We start from the raw sequence: 18,315 nt of genomic DNA on the forward strand, positions 1-18,315 counted from the left end.
GCCACGTTCTCCGGCCCTGGTCAGGGTGTGTGCTGGAGGCAACCAATTGATATGTCTTTCTCACATCGATGTTTCTCTCTGTCTCTCCCTCTCCCTTCCACTCTAAAAATCAATGGAAAAATATCCTTGGATGAGGATTAATAAAAAACAAGACAAAAAAAACAGCCTGGCCGGCATGGCTCAGCAAAGGAGTGTCAACCTATGAACCAGGAGGAGATCATGGTTCGATTCCTGGTCAGGGCACATGCTGGGATTGCAGGCTTGATCCCCAGTAGGGGGTGTGTAGGAGGCAGCTGATCAATGATTCTCTCTCATCATTGATGTTTCTATCTCTCTCCCTCTCCCTTCTTCTCGGAAATCAATAAAAATATCCTATATAATAAAAGCCTAATATGCAAATTGACCAAATGGTAGAACAACTGGTCCACCAACTGGAATGATGTCCACTGACCACCAGGGGGCAGATGCTCAATGCAGGAGCTGCCCCCAACCTGCAGGCCCCAGGCCAGCCAAGGTGGATTCCAGCGGGGGCCCCCAGTCGCCCTGCTGGTTGCCCCACAGATTGGCCCTGATCACTGGCCAGGCCTAGGGTCCCTACCCATGCACAAATTTTGTGCACCATACCTCTAGTATTAAAAATAAAATAAAATGGGGGAGGGGGAACAGAGGGAGCACATCTTCAAACCAAGAATATAATAAAATGAAACTGAGCATTGGATTTATATGTGCCAGGCATTGTGCTAAGCACCCTGTCACCTGCCTGACATCATTTCCCACTGTTCTCTTTCTTACACACTCCTCCCAGACACACTCAGCTCCCTGGCTCTTCCACCCAGCACCAGCCTGCATTCGTCAGCTAATCTGCAAAACAACTTACCCCCAAATGTAATGGTGGAAGAACAATAGCATTTATTATCTCACTAGAGGCCCAGTGCACGAAAATCATGCATGGGTAGGGCCCTAAGCCTGGCCGGTGATCAGGGCAGATCTGTGCGGCGACCGGTGGGGTGATTGGGGGGGCCCCACTGGCACCCACTTTGGCTAGCCTGGCACCTCCCACTCACCGGCCCTGCCCCCTGCCACCGCCACCAGTTGCCTCCCTCTGTGGGGTGACTGGTGGGGTGATTGGGGGCGGGGGGGCCGCTGGTACCTGCCTTGGCTGGCCTGGGGCTTGCGGGCTGGGGGCAGCTCCTGCATTGAGCATCTCCCCTGGTGGTCAGTGCACATCATAGCGACTGGTCGTTCCACTGTTTGGTCTATTTGCATATTAGGCTTTTATTATATGGGATGGTTTCTGTAGGTCAGGAATTGAACACAGCTGCAGGCCTTCAGCTCAACTTGGAAATAATCTACCACTAAGCTCAGGAGGTGGCTGCTGGCAGGATTCATTTCCTTGCTGGATGTCAGCAGGGAACTCCCTGAGGTCCCTGGCACGAGGGCATCTCTGAGGCCAGCTGGCTTTATCAAAGCAAGAAAGCAAGCAGAGCCAGAGAGAGGGGCACAGAGGGAAGTCACTGTCTTTCATAACCTAATGTCAGAAGGGACAGTCCATCACTTTTGCTGTATTCCATTCCTTTGGATACGTCACTACATCCGGCCCATGCTCAGGGCGGGGTTACTTCAGGGCGTGAACACCAGGAGGCCGGAGGGTTGGGAGCCATCTTAGAATGGCTGCCTCCTGCCTCCTCCTGGCCTTTGTAGTTGCTCCTCCGTCTGTCTGGAAGCTTCTTTCCCAGATCTCTGCGTGGCTTCCTCCCTCGAAAGTCCTTTCCTCTCTGAGGCCTTTCCCGACCACCTTATTTGAATGGTAATATTCTCTGGGCAGGCTGAAAAATGGTCCCCAGAGATCCCTGGACCCCCTGGACCCCGTGAATGTCTCCTTACCTGGCAAAAGGGACTTTGCAGGTGTGATGAAGCTAAGGATCGTGAGATATCCAGGTGCTCCCTAACTGTACAGTGTGACCCTGAAGCAAGGGGCTACACTGCAGCTTTGAAGATGGAGGAGGGGATCAGAGGCAAGGAATGCAAGGAATGTAGCTCTAGAAGCTGGAAAAGGCCAGGGAACTGACCGATTCTTCCCAGAGAGCCAGAGGGCGCGCAGGCCTGCCAACACCTTGATGTCAGCCCAGTGAGACTGAGTTTAGATTCCTGACCTTCAGAAGGGAAAATAAAAATGAGTGCTTTTTTATTATTGTTGATTTTTAGACAGGAAGGGAGAGGGAGAGCGAGGGACTGAGGGCCAAAGATCGGCCACCTCCTGCACGCCCCCTACTGGGGATCGAGGCTGGCAACTTGGGTATGTGCCCTGACCGGGAATCCAACCGGTTACCTCTCACTGCAAAGCTGAAAAATTTCTATGGCCTGGTGACATCACAGCCACCTTAACGTTGTAGCCCATGCATTACTCACGTGTTTGTGGTGATGCTGGTGTAAACACACCCACTGTGCTGCCAGTCATATAAAAGTATAGCACAGTACATTGATAATGACTGTAAATGACTCGGGTACTGGTTTGTGTATTTATTATGCCATATATATTTTTTAATTTTAGAGTGTACTCTTTCTACTTATAAAAAAAGGTTTGCTGTAATACAGTATGCCGTGTTACACCAACAGCAGCCTCATACATCTCCTTTATCTTGTCTCTCTTTATTTTATTTTTTTAAATATATTTTATTGATTTTTTACAGAGAGGAAGGGAGAGAGGAAGGGAGAGAGTTAGAAACATCGATGAGAGAGAAACATCGACCAGCTGCCTCCTGCACACTCCCCACTGGGGATGTGCCCGCAATCAAGGTACATGCCCTTGACCGGAATCGAACCTGGGACCCTTGAATCTGCAGGCCGACGCTCTATCCATTGAGCCAAACCGGTTAGGGCACCTTGTCTCTCTTCTTTAAAAATATGTTTTTTATTGATTTTGAGAGAGAGAGGGAGAGGGATAGATAGAAACATTGATGAGAAACATTATTAATCAATTAATCAATCAGGTCTGCAACCTGGGCACGTGCCCTGACCGGGAGTTGAACCAGTGACCTCTTGATTCATGGGTCAACATTCAACCATTGAGCCACACCGGCTGGGCTACCGTGTCTCTTGATAGCATCATTTTCTTTTGTGCTTGATTTAATCTCATGTTTTGTACGGTAACAAGCTGCAGAGGCTTGCAGCCTCGCTGCAGCAGGCTAGATCCAATAGCCTAGGCATGCAGTAGACTAAGACCATCTAGGTTTGGGTTGTGATGTTTGCACAATGAAATTGCCCAACGTTGCCTTTCTCAGAAGGTATCCCAGTCATTAACTGGTACAGAGAAAACGATGAGCTCTCAGGAATCCACCGCAAGTCCATTCAATTGGAATAGAAACCAAATCATTTATAGGTTGATAATTTAAAAAATATATTTTTATTAATTTCAGAGAGGAAGGGAGAGGGAGAGAGAGATAGAAACATCAATGATGAGAGAGAATCATTGATTGGCTGCCTCCTGCACGCCCCCTACTGGGGATCGAGCCTGCAACCCGGGCATATGCCCTTGATCAAAATTGAACCCAGGACCCTTCAGTCCACAGGCTGACGCTCTATTCACTGAGCCAAACCGGCCAGGGCTAGCTTGATAATTTTTTTAATGTAAGATGATGGATACATGGGAGATGTTTTTTCATTAGTCTCTGCTTTTGTAGAATTTTGAAAAATTCCAGAAATTTTTAATATAAACAGTACACTAGTTCACTTCACATCTCAGTGCTTAAAAAATTAAACATCACAAATACAAATAACTCCCTCTGAGCAAGTCTTTCTGATCTCTTTCACTCTCAATGCATGTAGAGAGAACCACTATCCAGACTTTAGCAATTGTTTTTAAAAATATTTTATTGATTTTTTACAGAGAGGAAGGGAGAGGGATAGAGAGTTAGAAACATCGATGAGAGAGAAACATCGATCAGCTGCCTCCTGCACCCCCCCTACAAGGGATGTGCCTGGAACCAAAGTACATGCCCTTGACTGGAATCGAACCTGGGACTCTTCAGTCCCCAGGCCAACATGCTATCCAGTGAGCCAAAATGGCCAGGGCCAGAATTTTAGCAATTTTTATTCTCTTCTTTAAGCTGGTTTCTACTATTAAAATAATCACCTCATTCCACATTCTTTGTGATTTTTAAAAATTCAATTAATTTTGCCGAAACCGGTTTGGCTCAGTGGATAGAGCGTCGGACTGCAGACTGAAAGGTCCCAGGTTCGATTCCGGTCAAGGGCATGTACCTGGGTTGCGGGCATATCCCCAGTAGGAGATGTGCAGGAGGCAGCTGATCGATGTTTCTCTCTCATCGATGTTTCTAACTCTCTATCTCTCTCCCTTCCTCTCTGTAAAAAATCAATAAAATATATTTAAAAAAAAAAATTCAATTAATTTTAACTAAAATAAAACCAATGTACTCATTTCTGTTTATTAAGGACAATTTCAAGCAGACACGAAAGTTGAGAGAATGATATAAGAATGCTCCACATACACTAAGCTTCATCAGTTTTTAACACAGGGCCAATCTCATTTGTCTACATCCCAGCGACTTCCCCTCCCACTGTAACCAGCACCCAAGTTTGGCTGCCTACTGCCACAAAAACCAGACTCGTGAGGCAAATGCTGGTGAAAAAGGAAAGAGGTTTATTCAAGTGCTGATTACCTGAGGGGATGGAGGACTCTTATCATAAAGCCCATCTCCCCATCTCAGTGCAGTCAGAGGTTTTTATAAGGAGGGGGCGGCAAAGAAGAACAAAGAAGCCAAGGAGAGGCCATTGAAAAGTCCCTACGTACATGCCAGCACCATCTATTCCTGTAAGGAATCTCAAAACCAGTCAAGTGATGGTCTGGTATGTGTCATCCTGGTTTTATGTCATCCTTGTCCTATGGTTGAAGGTCAGCAAATTTCCCAGAACTGGGATGACTAAAGGTCAGAGTCGGTATCTTCTGAAATTAATTCCTGAGATTCTTATACAAACATGTTTTTCTACAAGCTACATATTAGAGTCATCATTTCCAGAAACAACGTCAAAAGAATGGCGGTGTGGGTTACAGTCCCCACTGTTACACCACCAGTCAATTATTATTATTTTTAAATGTTTTTATTGAAGACAGAGAGAAGGGAGAGGGAGAAGAGGTTGGTGGTGATTATATTGCACAGCAAATACAATGACAATGATGTAGCTTTATGATTTGTCAAAAACTATTCAGAAGAGACTGAAGCTCATGCTTTGTCAAAAAAACAATTTTTAATTTTTATTGATTTCAGACGGAGGAAGAAAGAGGGAGAGAGAGAGAAAGATCAATGGTGAGAATCATTGACTGGCTGCCTTCTGCACGCCTCCCGATGGGGATGGAGCCTACAACCTGGGCATGTGCCCTGACTGGAAATCCAACCGTAACCTCCTGGTTCATAGGTCAAAATGCTCAACCACTGAGCCACGCCAGTTGGGCCAAAAAATCTTTAAGGAAAAAAAAAAAATCTTTAAGGAGCACTTTATGAAATAAAGAAGTAGGACAGGTCCTGGCCTGATAACTTAGTTAGAATGTCATCTGAAATGCGAAGGTTTCAGGTTCGATCCCTGGTCAGGGCACATACAAGAATCAACCAATGAATACGTAAGTAAGTGAAACCAATGCCGCCCCCCCTTCCTCTTTCTCTAAAATCAATAACAAATTTAAAAAGTGAGGCAGAAGCAAAGGAAAAATCACTCTTCAAGGTCGTACTCTCAACAAGGCCACATGGACTTATTGGTAGATGAAGCCTTGTTTGTTGGAAAGAATCTCACAATTCATGTCAACACACAGGCAGAAAACAGCCCAGCAGGAGGTAGAACCAGCAGACACAGCAAGTGACAGAAGTGATGGCCCCAAACACCAGATGACTGAATTACCAGACGTACTACTATACTACATGTAACATGCTTCAGGATGTCCAAGAAGAATCTAAAACATGAAAAAAGATCAAGGCACTACCAAAAATAAAAAGCAGAGGAATTGGACAGAGGGAGAATCGGATCTACGTGAGGGACATCCCTTCGAAGGAGGTGAGTTTAAGACTGCTTTGCCCAAAATAGGAACAGTGACAATCATTTATTAAGTCGGAATGGGAGCCAAAGAGAAGGAAGCCAACTTCTGTGCAAACTACCTTTATTTATAAAGAAGAACGTCCCATTTTGTTACAAAACCAGCACTGTGTGAAGGCACTTGGTCGGTTGGAGAGTGTGGGGCGGGGATGGGGGGGGAGTGTGTGCAGAGATCCCGGTAGAGAGACCAGCGTGCCTCACCTGGTCCCCCCCAGGGCGGCTGGGAGAAATGGGGGCAGAGGTGACTCCCAGGCAAAGCCACTGGAGGTGGCCCATCCCACTGGGATGATGGGCGGGCTTGCTTTGAGGGGCTCGGGGAGGGGCTGACAGGGGTGGAGGGCACTTTGGACAGAATCTGATTTGGCAAATGGCGGGGGGCGGGGCGGGGGGAGGTCTCTCTTGCCCCACATGACCTCCCACAGTTAAGGCAGGTTTCTAAACGGAGGCTGAGCTTCTCCTTCTCCCCTGGGCGGGCTTCCGGGAAAGCAGAGAGACGGTGGCGAGGATCCCGCCCCTGCCGGGCTTGGGTGCAGGGAGGGGCAGCGGTCATGGGTCGGGAGGTCTGGGGCCACGGCAAAGCTGCTTCCTCCTGTCTCCCCTGAAGATGTCCTCTCTGCTAGACCTTACTCCTCTGAGCCTTCACCCTGGGGAAGAGCTGGGCGAGGACAAGAGTTTCAGACCCCAGGGCTCCCACCCCGCTTCCCTCCCCCAAACTGACTGGGGTCTCCTACCCACCCCAAACACCAGACGGTCTCCCTCTTCCCATTTCTGCCTGAGGACTAGCTCAGCACCTCCCAGCCCGCTCTGGAATCCCGAGTCCCTGTCACCCTCAGGCACCACACGGAGCCTTCCGGTGGCGGGCAGCCTGCTGGATGAGCTGGGAGGTTCTGAGCCCCCACCCCGCCTCTCCCCACCCCGAGGCGGTCTGGCTGGGACCCACTTCCACCCATCCCCAAAGCAAAAGACTCTCCTCTCCTAGACATAATGGGATCTCCCTGCTCTCCTTCACGAACCTTGTAGAATCCCTCCCTCAATTCTACCATCATTTTATTAATGGATTCTTTCTCATCCTGCCCAATTCAGCATCACAATGTAATCGTTCATCTCTTCCCTTGGCTAAAATACACTCTTTACCTCCCATTAGTATAATAAGGGATGATAATAAAACTATCAGAGCTCGAACCAATCAGATAACCATGAGGCAGTTTTGGTGCACACCCCACGCAGTACCGCCCGTGGGAGGCCGCTCCTTACCTCCCGTTACGATAATGGACTTTCCTCACCTTCCCAGGCCCAGGCGGACTTTTCTGCACCCGCCCCTCCCATATAATGGACTAACCCTCTCGCCCTTCGTTTTTCTGGGGGTTCTCCCCTTTCCCCCAACAGCCATCTGTAGGCCCCACATGTCTCCTCGGGGCTCACCCCGAAGTAGTTACGGGGCACGTAGCCCTCCTGGCCGTGCAGCGTGGCCCACCACCAGTCCGTCTCCTCCGGCCCGTCCCTGCGCAGCACGGTGACCGACTCGCCCTCGCGGAATGACAGCTCGTCCCCGAACTCGGCGCTGTAGTCCCAGAGCGCGTACACCATCCCGTTGTGCATCAGCCCCATGCTCTGCTCCACGTCTGAAGGCGAAAGGGCGGGGCTTGTGAGGGCCGGGACACTCAGGGACGCGAGGCACAGGCTGGCTGGGGACAGGGCCAGCCAGGCCTGGGGTTCGGTGCTGCCCCGGCTGGGGGTGAGCCACCTGAGCTGAGTCAGCTGCCAGGACTGGCGGTCTCGAAAGCTGGAGAACGTTGGGGTGCATCAAGCTGGGCCAACCCCCAAGACAGGGCCAGAGGTCTCCATGCCCTCTTGCACATTGAGTCCCCGTTCCCTCTGTTACATGCCCTCTTGTACCTTCGCTGCACCCCCCACTTAAGCGGTTCAGCCCTACTCGGCCTTCCTCTGGGTGGCCCCATCTCCCCTCTCCAGAGGGTGCAGCCCACTCTGCCCCGGCTCCCTAAGTGATGAAGTTTCCAAAAAGGTTGTAATAACTTCCCTGGATGGCACAGCCCACCCCCCTCCCCAGGGGCCACAGCCCTTCCTCTCTCTGGTGAACAGTCTACTTCCCCACAAGTGGCCAAATGCCAGTCTGCCCCTGGCCACCTGTAAGGCCGCTGTCACAGCCCACGGCTCTCACCCACTTTCTGCCACAGCAGGCACAGCAGGCTTGCCTCGCCCCTCAGGCTCCTCTCCTAAACCCCCCGTCTCAGCCCGGGGCCAGTGTCAGCCCTGGTCCGCAGCCTGCCTTGCCTCATCTGTGCAGTTCCTCACCCTGCCCTGTGCCCTCCAGGGGCGCCGTGCAGAGCTGATGCACACCCCGAGGTACAGCCTGGTTAGGTGATGTGGCCCCCTCCTGGAGGTATAGGGTACAGCCTCATATGGCCCTAAGTCAGCGGTTCTCAACCTGTGGGTCGCGACCCCTTTGGGGATCGAACGACCCTTTCACAGGGGTCGCCTAAGACCATCGGAAAACACAGATATAATTACATATTGTTTTGTGATTCATCACTATGCGTTCATTATGTTCAATTTGTAACCATGAAATTGGGGGCCACCACAACATGAGGAACTGTATTAAAGGGTCGCGGCATTAGGACGGTTGAGAACCAGTGCGTGGAAGAGTCCCCGAGCCCCTCTGCAGAAGCCACGGCCCGCTCACCTGCCAGCTGCGTGTGCTGTATCTCCCGCAGGGAGCACAGTCCACCTGCCCAGCCCCAGCTATGCCAGGCCGGTGGTAGAGTGGGAAAGTCCAGCTCCCACCCCCCACCCCACCCCCGAGGTGAGAAAGCAAATGAACTGCCCAATTTCTACGACCACTTTTCTCCCCATTGGAGTCCAACTTGCAAGGCACAGCCCCCATGGTACCCCTCTCCCTCCAAGGTAGCACCCTCTGCTCTCCCACCCCGTTTGCACCTGCGGGTGGGGGGGGGCGTCCATCCTCTTAAGCTACCTGAGCTACGTGGTTGGAACAGACCCCAAGTCCTCCCTCTTTCCAGTGTGAGCGGCATCTGCGGCCTCCCCTCCCCGCCCCCTCCCCCTCCCCCTCCCCCGCCCCAGAGGCGGCCCCGCCCATCAGCCCGCCCCGCAGGCCCGGCCCCGCCTCGCACCTGCCAGGTACGTGGCGCAGTCGCCGTAACCCTCCCGGTAGGGGTCGCACTTCTCGATGGCGGTCGCGCCGTCGCTGAGCGTGGTGGCGAAGATGGCCGCGCCGTGCTGCACCAGCGCCGTGCAGATGGCCGTGTCGTTGCACGAGGCCGCGCAGTGCAGCGGCGTCCTAGGCGTGGAGGCGGGCGGGAGAGGCGTGAGCAGCCGCCCGCGGGGGCCCGGTCCGCCGCCGTCCCCCCCTCCCCCGCCCCGCGCGGGCCCGGGCTCACCAGCCGTGGCTGTCGGGGGAGTTGACGTTGGCGCCGGCCGCAATGAGGAAGTCCACGATGGGGTAGTTGGCGCCGCAGATGGCGTTGTGCAGGGCGGTGATGCCCTCCTCGTTGGGCTGACTCGGGTCGTTCATCTGGGCGGCCGGGAGACCCGGGGCTCAGTGCGCGCCCTCCCGCGTTCGCGCCGCGCCCCGCCCGCCCCGCGGCCCGCCCCGCTCACCTCCTTCACCGCCTGCTGCACCACGTCCAGCTCCCCGGTCAGCGCCGCGTCCAGCAGCAGCACCAGCGGGTTGAGACGCGCGCGCCGGGCCTTGCGCGGAGAGCCCGCCTTCCGCAGCACCGAGCGCATCTCCTGGGCGACAGGGCGGGGGGGATTTAGTGACTTCCAAAGATTGGGAAGGAAATGCTCAAAACCTAAGCCAGGGTTCTCTCCGTGTGCTGTGACTTGGGCCTCTTTTTTAAAAAACATATTTTTATTGATTTCAGAGAGGAAGGGAGAGGGAGAGAGATAGAAACATCCATGATGAGAATCATCCATCAGCTGCCGCCTGCACGCCCCTCATTGAGGATCGAGCCAGAAACCTAGGCATGTGCCCTGACCAGAATCCACCCGTGACCTCCTGGTTCATCAGTTGATGCTCAACTACTGAGCCACGCGGGCCTGACACGGATTTTGGCCTCTTTAGTCTTATCTATTTCCTTAAGTTTCAGTGGTGTTTGGCTATTCCTTTCTAGTGGAGATATTCATTTAAAATATAAATCTGTATAGCAACATATTAGTGCACTAATCTGTGACTTTATGATTCAAATGACAAGTCTTTTAATTTTCAGGTTTAGGCACTTTTAAGAATCAGAAATTAGCCCTGGCCCACGCGGCTCAGTTGGTTGGAGCAGCCATCCAATACACCTCAGGTTTGATTCCTGGTCAGGGCACGTATCCAGGTTGTGGGTTTGATCCCCCACGGGGGGCACTTAAGGGAGGCAACCTACCAATGTTTCTCTCTCACGTTAATGTTTTTTCTCTCTCTCTCTTTTTTCCTCCCTCCCTTTCTCCCTCTAAAATCAATTAAAAAAAAAAAAAGAATCAGCAACTATGCACCTGAAACCTGTATAATTTTGTTAACCTGTGTCACCCCAATACATTTAATAAAAAGGGATAAAAATCAGTAATGAACAGGATCTGTGTTACTTTTTAATTCTGAAATCCCATTCTTCAAACCTTTAATGCTCTAAGAGTCTGGAATTGTGACTGTGATTCCAGGATTGAATTATTGAATTCTGTGAGTCTTCAAGTTTCTCTGTGGCCAGGATTTTGTGATTCTACAATGAGGCAACTGGGCCATCTTACATTCATGATGTCAAGATCCTAAGCCTCAACAGTTCTTGGCTCCACACTCAGGAGGGCCTGGGAGAAGGCATTTTAAGGTGCCCCCACTTCTTGGGGAATTGTTCCCCTCCATCTCCCCACACTGAGCGATCAGGACTGTTTTACGTGACCACACCCCCCAATCCCAGCCAAGATGCAAAGACTAGACAAGATCAGCAGGAGGCCATCCCCTGGCCAAATAATAGCAGTAATAGCAGTTAACAGGCAAGTGCCAGGCACTATTCTAAGCAATATGTTAATATATTTTATCCTCATAGCAACCCTACGATTATTCTCATCCCCATTTTACAGAAGAGAAGACTGAAGCCCAGAGAGGCTAAGTGTCTTGCCTAAAGCTGCACAACGGGTTAGTGCTGTGGAGCTGGTATTTGACACTTAACCACAACAGCCACAGCCTCAGAAACCAGAGACTTGCTCTTGGAAATCTGAATGGAAGAAGCTCCCAGTAGAGTTAAGAGGACTCCATGGGCTTGAACTAAGAAGTCATTTTGAGTCAGGGCTGGCTGGGCCATGGGCTTGTTGAGGTATAAGAGGAGAGAAGGCAGACACAGAGCCTGTGTAATAAAGTGCCTTGCTTCAGGCAGGCTTTTCAAGTCCCAGAATAAAACCTCTGTCTGCCAAGACACGGTCATTTCCAGGTTAGAAGATTCCACAATTCCTAGGCCTGTCCAAGTAGAGTGCCATCCTGATATGCCATGGTTTCAGGTTCAATCGATGGTCAGGGAACATATCAGAATCAACCAAGGCCCTAGCTGGTTTGGCTCAGTGGATACAGCATCAGCCTGTGGAAGGTCCCGGGTTTGATTTCAGTCAAGGTCACATGCCTGGGTTGTGGGCTCGATCCCCAGTAGGGGGCGTGCAGGAAGCAGCCAATCAATGATTCTCTCTCATCATTAATGTTTCTATCTCTCTCTCCCTCTCCCTTCCTCTCTGAAGTCAATTATATATATATATATATATATATATATATATATATATATATATATATTTATTTATTTATTTATTTTTAAAGAATCAACCAAGGGCCCTAGTTGGTTTGGCTCAGTGGGTAGAGCGCCGCCCTGCGGACTGAAGGGTCCCTGGTTCAATTTCTGTCAAGGGCATATGCCTGGGTTGTGGGCTCAATCCCCAGTGGGGGGCATGCAGGAAGCAGCCAATCAATGATTCTCTCTCATCATTGATGTTTCTATTTCTCCCTCCCTTTCCCTTCCTCTCTGAAATCAATAAAAATATCTTAACAATAATAAACAAACAAACAAACTTGACAGGCTTCTTTAAAAAAAAAAAAGGAATTGCCGGAACTGGTTTGGCTCAGTGGATAGAGCGTCGGCCTGCGGACTGAAAGGTCCCAGGTTCGATTCCGGTCAAGGGCATGTGCCTGGGTTGTGGACACATCCCCAGTAGGGGATGTGCAGGAGGCGGCTGATTGATGTTTCTCTCTCATCGATGTTTCTAACTCTATCTCTCTCCCTTCCTCTCTGTAAAAAATCAATAAAATATATTTTAAAAAAATAATAATAAAAAATAAATAAAAAAATTAAAAAAAAAGGAATCAACCAAGGAATGCATAAATAGGTGGAACAACAAATCAATGTTTCTCTCTAAAATCAATTTAAAAAAACCCACCACAAACAAAACTCCAGGATTCCTGGAAGGATGCCCTGGGGTGGGCGGGGTGTATTGGAGAGGAACAGGGAGTCTGGGTGGCCAGGACATTTGGTTGTTGCTCCATGTGTTTTCCTTTCTTTTGAACATGGGCACACTAGATTAAAAACTACATTTCCCAGCCTCCCTTGTAGCTGGGTTCCTAGCCAATGGGACGCAGCAGACGTGATGAGCCCAATTCCCAAGTTTTGTTCTAAGCGGGAAGGGGCACCTCGCAGGTGCTAATATACCTCACTTTCCTCCTGTGTTACTCACCATGCTCTGCAGCTGCTCTGGTGGGCTGCTCTGGGGCGGGGCCGGGGGTGGTATGGGAGCTGGTGGGGCAGGAGCAGGGGGTCCTGCCCTGGCCTCAGGTCCCTCAGAGATGGAGGACAAATCGGGCTCAGGCGCCCCGGGCCCACCATGACGATGGAAGAGGCGGCTGATGATTTGCTGGTACTGCTTCTTATGGGTGGGGGGCAGGGCTACGGCAGGGCTCTGTTCCATGGAACCCCTTCGTTTGAGGGGACGAGGAATCTCCGCCAGCACCCGTGCCACCTCCTCCAGCTCGGGCACCGACTGTGCCTCGGGTGGCAGCGCTGGCTGCAGCCGCGTGGGGCTGAGGGGCCGAGTGACAGTGCCTTCATCTGTGTCGCCAGCCTCCAGCACTGGTGCCAGCAGCCCCTCCAGCTCTGGTTCAGGCTCCAGCTCAGCAGGGGCTTTGGGGGCGCCTAGAAGGAACGGAGGCAAATCAGAGGGGTTCTCGGGAGGCCCCCAAGACTCCCTCCCACAACCTCCAAAGCCTGCAGGCAGCACCTGATTTGCTGTGTGGCCTCAGGGCAGTTCCTTGATCTCTGGGCTACCTGTTCCCTGGGCTGTGATGCCATTTCCCCTTTATCAAGCACTTAGCATGTAGCTGGTGCTGTACATGCCTGTTTGCTGAACTCTCACCTCACCATCCTGTGAGGTAGACATGTCTATCACCTCCTTATCACAGAAGGGAAACTCAGTCTCAGAGACAGCAAATCAGTTGCCCAGTGACAAAAAATTGGGTTGCGACCTCAGTTCTGACTCTGTACTCCTACCATCACGATAGACGTGAAGTTCTAAGCATCTAAGTATTTCTTCTCCTATCTAGCATTTCAGGAGAAAACTCCTGCTGGGACTAGAATCCTGGCCTTGCTGGTCTCTTCTGACTGCCTCATTCCCCTCCATCAGAGCTTTAAAAGCAGGTAGAAACAATAATGATCACTTTATACACATTATTATTATACACTGAATTCCCAACAGAACTTGTGCAACAGATATTATTAATCCCCCTTCACAGCTAAGAAATTAGAAGCTCAGGTAGGTTAACTGATTTATCCTGCGCCTCACAGCATCCATGGCGGAGAGAGGCTCAGACCCAATCTATTCAACTCCAGGCCCTGCACTGGTCTCAGACCAGAAAACAGTAATAATTATTATAACGAATATGATAGCTATAAGATTACTACACATCAGGCCCTAGTTTAAGGACTTTATATAAGATAGGTTCTATCATCACCTTTTACAGTCCAGGAAATTGAGGTTCAGAGAGGTGAAGTGACTTTCCCATGTCACTCAGCATGGAGACAGGCTGTCTGACTCCAGAGTCCCTGCTTAACCACCCTGCGTCTGTCCCTACAACTCCCCCTCCCCCCTTCCCCACGCTTATCTGGCCTTGCTCTGCAGGGACAGGCTCTGAAAACAGGTGTTGGGCAGCGATGGCTCCCTCTGCTGGTCGGGTCCCCAGCCATTGGACCTCCCTTCACCAAGCCCTCTGGAATCCCCATTGCTGACTTACCTTCACTCCAAGTCTGTTGGGGGAACTGGGGCACTGGGGCAGGGGGTTGAAGCTGGAGCTGAGGCTGGGATGGTGGTTGTGACTGGGGCTGTGGGGGCACCTGGGACTGTGGTTGGGGCTGGGGCGGTAGCTGGGGCTGGGGAGGTGCTTGGGGCTGGGGAGGCATCTTGGGCGGAGGAGCTCGGGAGAAGATGGGGGAGCCAGGGAACATGGCTCTGCTGGCCCCGTGCTCCCAGAAGGCGTTCTGCAGCTTAAAGATCATGCTGAGGGGGATGGGGCGTTGGCGGGGGGCGCCCCGAGGCTGGGGGTTGGAAGGAGGCATGGGGATGCGGCTGACAGGCTGCCAGCTTCGCGGCAAAGTGCCCGATGGCCCCGGGGAGCCCAGCGATCGGCGGTAGCTGCCCACGTCAGAACGCCTGTCATTGGCCAGAGGGGAGACCTTGTAATTGCGGGGCAAGGTGGCGCTGGTGAGGTTGTCCTGGGGAGAAAGGGGGGAGGAGGGAAGGGAGAGGGGCTCAGGCGGGAGGAAGATAAGGGAAGGAAAGGGCTAGGGGGCAGCAAACGATGAGAAGGGAGAGGAGGTGAGGGAAGCCAGAGAAAGTGAGGGGAAGTGGACAGGGAGGGATTGGAAATCCAGGATAAAGAAGGAAGCACTTGGGGGAAGGGCACAGAAAATGGGGGCACGGCCTGGAGGGGGAGACTAGCCCTGGCCCCGCTCCCGGCCCTTGCCCGACAGCCCCCTCCCCAAGCTGCTCCAGCCCCTCACCTTGCCGGTGGCCCCCAGCCCGTCCAGGCTGCTCTCTCTCCAGGGTAACAGCTGCAGGCCCGGGGAGGAGGGCCTCCCGAAGGCGTCCAGGCCTGCGAGGGGGGAGTCATTAGGATCTGGGGGCCGCCTCTCCGCTGCCCCCTCCCTCCCCCGGTTCCCCTCACTGACGTTCGTAGCTAACTGCGTGTGAGGACTTCTTCTCGTACGCCACGTCCAGGTCCGACTCGTTCCAGGCTTTGGGAGGCCGCCGGCGCAGCATGAGGTCGTCTGGGGAGAGGCGGCGAATGAGGATGCGAGAGGAGACCAGTCCCAGGCCCCGCACCCCGCCCACCCTCCAGGTCCGGCCGTTCACCTAGAGCACGCAGAGGCGGGGCGAAGGCGCTGCTGCCCGCGCCCAGCAGGGGGACACCAAAGGCGGCTGGCGCGTCGTAGGCGGCGGAGGGGCGCGGCGAGGGCCCGCGCTCCGGGAAGAACACCTGGGGCCCCTCGGCCAGGGGGCTGCCGCGGGGGGAGCTGGCGCGGGCCAGTAAGTCGAAGGGCGTCGGGGTACCCTGCTGGCGGAGCGGGCCCGAGCCGGGCCGCGGGGAAGGCGCACGGCCCAGGGAGCCGCCAGCGCCCTCGTAGGCACGGGGCCTGGGCGAGGGCGCGCGGTCCAGGCTGCTGTAGGCGTCCGGCTGCAGGTAGATCGAGGTGCGCGGTGACGACGGCCGGCCCTTAGGGGAAAGCGAGCTGTAGGGGAGCAGAGCCGGGGCGCTCTCCGAGCGTCCAAACGCGGTGTCTGCGCCGTCGCCGGGCGCCTTCCGGGCGGACCCGCGGCTGCCGAAGGGCTCTTGGACCGGGCTGGAGCTGTACCGGGACCGCTGGGGAGAGACCGGGACATCGAGGGGTCAAAGGAGACATTACTAGAGGCCTGGGAGGAGGTCAAAAGAGAGCATCGAAAATCAACCCAAGGCGGTTGGGCCGGGGCTGGAGAGTCAGGCACAGCCCAGTGGGAGCGCGTGGGAAGAGAGCTTGAAATCAGGGCTAAGGCTGGTCCGTACAGCGTTTTTGAGCTTAGAAAAAGGCCCCTTTCCTTCCGAGGGTCCTGGGAGGTGTCCGCTCCCACTGGTCCCCTCTAAAGTGCCCTTTAAGAGCCCACACCCCGCACGCACACCCGTACCAAGCAGCCTTGCCTGCACTCCCGGCGGAAGGAAGCTGGCTTGGGGGGTGGGGGGCTGGGGGGCTAGGGTGGGGACCAGGCGAGCGGCTCACCCTAGCGGGGGCTCCAGCCTGAGAGCCAGGTGGCGTCGGCGAGTCTGACCACAGCGACTCCAGCTGCTTGGTCAGTTCGTCCACCTTGGCCGCCGCCGTGTCCAGCTCCATCTGCTTCAGGTCCATGTGCTTCATGGCCAGGGCTGGGCGGGCGGGAGTGGCGGTGAGGACCCGGACCTCCTCGCGGGGGGTGGGGGTGGGCCCGGCTCCGCCCCCAGGACCCGCCCCCTTCCCCAGCTCACACTGGAAGTTCAGGTCCAGAAGGTCCCCCGAGCTCTGGAATGCCTCGCTGTCCATGGTGCCGGCCGGAGCGGGGCGCCTGTGTTGGGGGGAGCAGGGAGGTTCTCAGACACCGCCCGTCCGACCTCCCCATCCCCCCGCAGGGAAGCTGGGGCCGTGAGGATCGTCCCTCCACTATACCCCCCCCCCCCCTCCACTCCCCAGCTAGGAAATGCCAACTCCTTCCAAACCCCCTGGAAGGCGCAGGACAATGAACTCTTTATGTGACTGACTCTTCGTCCATCTCTCTATTTCAGCCCTAATAAGATCTGAATAATTCCTTCAACAATTCATCCGTCGATCACCTACTATGTGCCAGGCATTATAGCGAACAGAGGGTGCAATAAAGCAGCTATCAAGCCCTGGCTGAGTATCTAGGTTCGTTAGAGCATCGTCCTGATACGCCCAGGTTGTGAGTTCCATCCTGGTCAGGGCACATACGAGAGTCAACTGCTGAATGCGCGAAACAACAAACTGATCTCTCTCTCTCTCTAAAAATCATTAATAATAATAGTAAGAAAGAGCAACAACAAAAAGAATAACTATTAATTACTGAATGCCTAATAGGGACCAGGAGACAGTATGCTAGATGCTGAGTATATTTTTAAAAATTTTTTTAAAATATATTTTTATTGATTTCAGAGAGGGAGGGAGGGAGGGGGAGAGAGAGAGAGAGAGAGAGAGAGAGAGAGAGAGACATCAATGATGAGAGAGAATCATTGATTGGCTGCCTCCTGCACGCCCCCTACTGGGGATCGAGCCCACAACCCAGGCATATGCCCTTGACCAGAATTGAACCCAGGACCCTTCAGTCCCCAGTCCCATGCTCTATCCACTGAGCCAAACCAGCTAGGGCTATTTTTAAAAATTTTAAGGTATTGATTTTGAGAGAGAGAGAGAAACATCTACTTGTTGCTCTACTCATCCACTGGTTGATTCTTGTATGTGCCCTGTCTGGGGAGCAAACCCTCAACCTTGGGGTACGCTGGCCCCGACCAGGTAGCTCAGTTGGTGAGAGCACCGTCCCCATATGCCGAGGCTGAGGGTTCGCTCCCCAGTCAGGGCACGTCCAAGAACCAACCAGTGAATGCATGAATAAGTGGAACAACAAATCAGTGTTTCTCTCGTTCTCTCTCAGTTTAAAGTCAAACAATAATGGTAATCGGGCTGCCCACTGTGTGCCAGGACTTGTGCCAGTTGCGTGGTATAACCAAATGAAGCAATCGTTTATTGATGAGCTGCTGCTTCCTAGAATTTCGCCAACTGCTTTGCACCCAAGACCTCATTTGATGGTCAAATCAGCACAGCAGGCAAGAAAGAGGGGCTCAGCAACATTTGTTCAAGATCCCCCTGCACTAGGTTTCACACCTGGATCGACCTCGTTATTTTGGGTCCCAGAGGGCAGGGACCACTGAGCTTCGTCTCCTCAGAGTCCCCACCCAGAGGAGACCTAGCTCACAGGGACCCAGTGTCAACAGGAAGACCAGGGAAGTGGCGGGGGGGGGGGGGGGGGGGAGGGGTGGTGGTGGCTGGGCTGCTGTGGTCATGAGCCCAGTGGATGGGAGCCAGGCCACCAGGAACCGGTCAGGCCAGCACTATCTCCATCCCGCAGCAGCCGCCACGCCCACCGGCTCTGCCACTTCCT

At 53.2% G+C, this 18,315-nt stretch overlaps 1 protein-coding gene across 1 annotated transcript; it reads right to left on the reverse strand.

Moving 5' to 3' along the window:
- Window positions 1–6,093: 6,093 nt before the first annotated feature.
- PPP1R13L (protein phosphatase 1 regulatory subunit 13 like) lies at window positions 6,094–16,703 on the reverse strand. The gene is made up of 12 exons (XM_081107813.1): window positions 16,634–16,703; window positions 16,392–16,534; window positions 15,493–16,000; window positions 15,309–15,407; window positions 15,141–15,232; window positions 14,375–14,852; window positions 12,826–13,280; window positions 9,739–9,870; window positions 9,519–9,652; window positions 9,252–9,418; window positions 7,525–7,724; window positions 6,094–6,757 (listed from the first exon to the last, which is right to left on the reverse strand). The coding sequence occupies exons 1-12, from the start codon at window positions 16,686–16,688 to the stop codon at window positions 6,719–6,721; spliced, it is 2,502 nt and encodes an 833-aa protein (XP_080963939.1). The 5' UTR covers window positions 16,689–16,703; the 3' UTR covers window positions 6,094–6,718.
- Window positions 16,704–18,315: the final 1,612 nt, after the last annotated feature.

The sequence above is a fragment of the Myotis nattereri genome (genome assembly GCF_964212035.1).
Source record: "Myotis nattereri genome assembly, chromosome: 15".
Classification (NCBI taxonomy): domain Eukaryota; kingdom Metazoa; phylum Chordata; class Mammalia; order Chiroptera; family Vespertilionidae; genus Myotis; species Myotis nattereri.

What these genes read in the sequence shown, in the direction of transcription:
- PPP1R13L (XM_081107813.1), bottom strand. Translation starts at nt 16,688, where the DNA reads ATGGACAGCGAGGCATTCCAGAGCTCGGGGGACCTTCTGGACCTGAAC. An exon ending in GGCTGGGGGCCACCGGCAAG is followed by an intron (nt 14,853 to 15,140) that starts GTGAGGGGCTGG and finishes CTTTCTCCCCAG; the next exon opens with GACAACCTCACCAGCGCCAC. An exon ending in TGCAGCAGGCGGTGAAGGAG is followed by an intron (nt 9,653 to 9,738) that starts GTGAGCGGGGCG and finishes CCGGCCGCCCAG; the next exon opens with ATGAACGACCCGAGTCAGCC.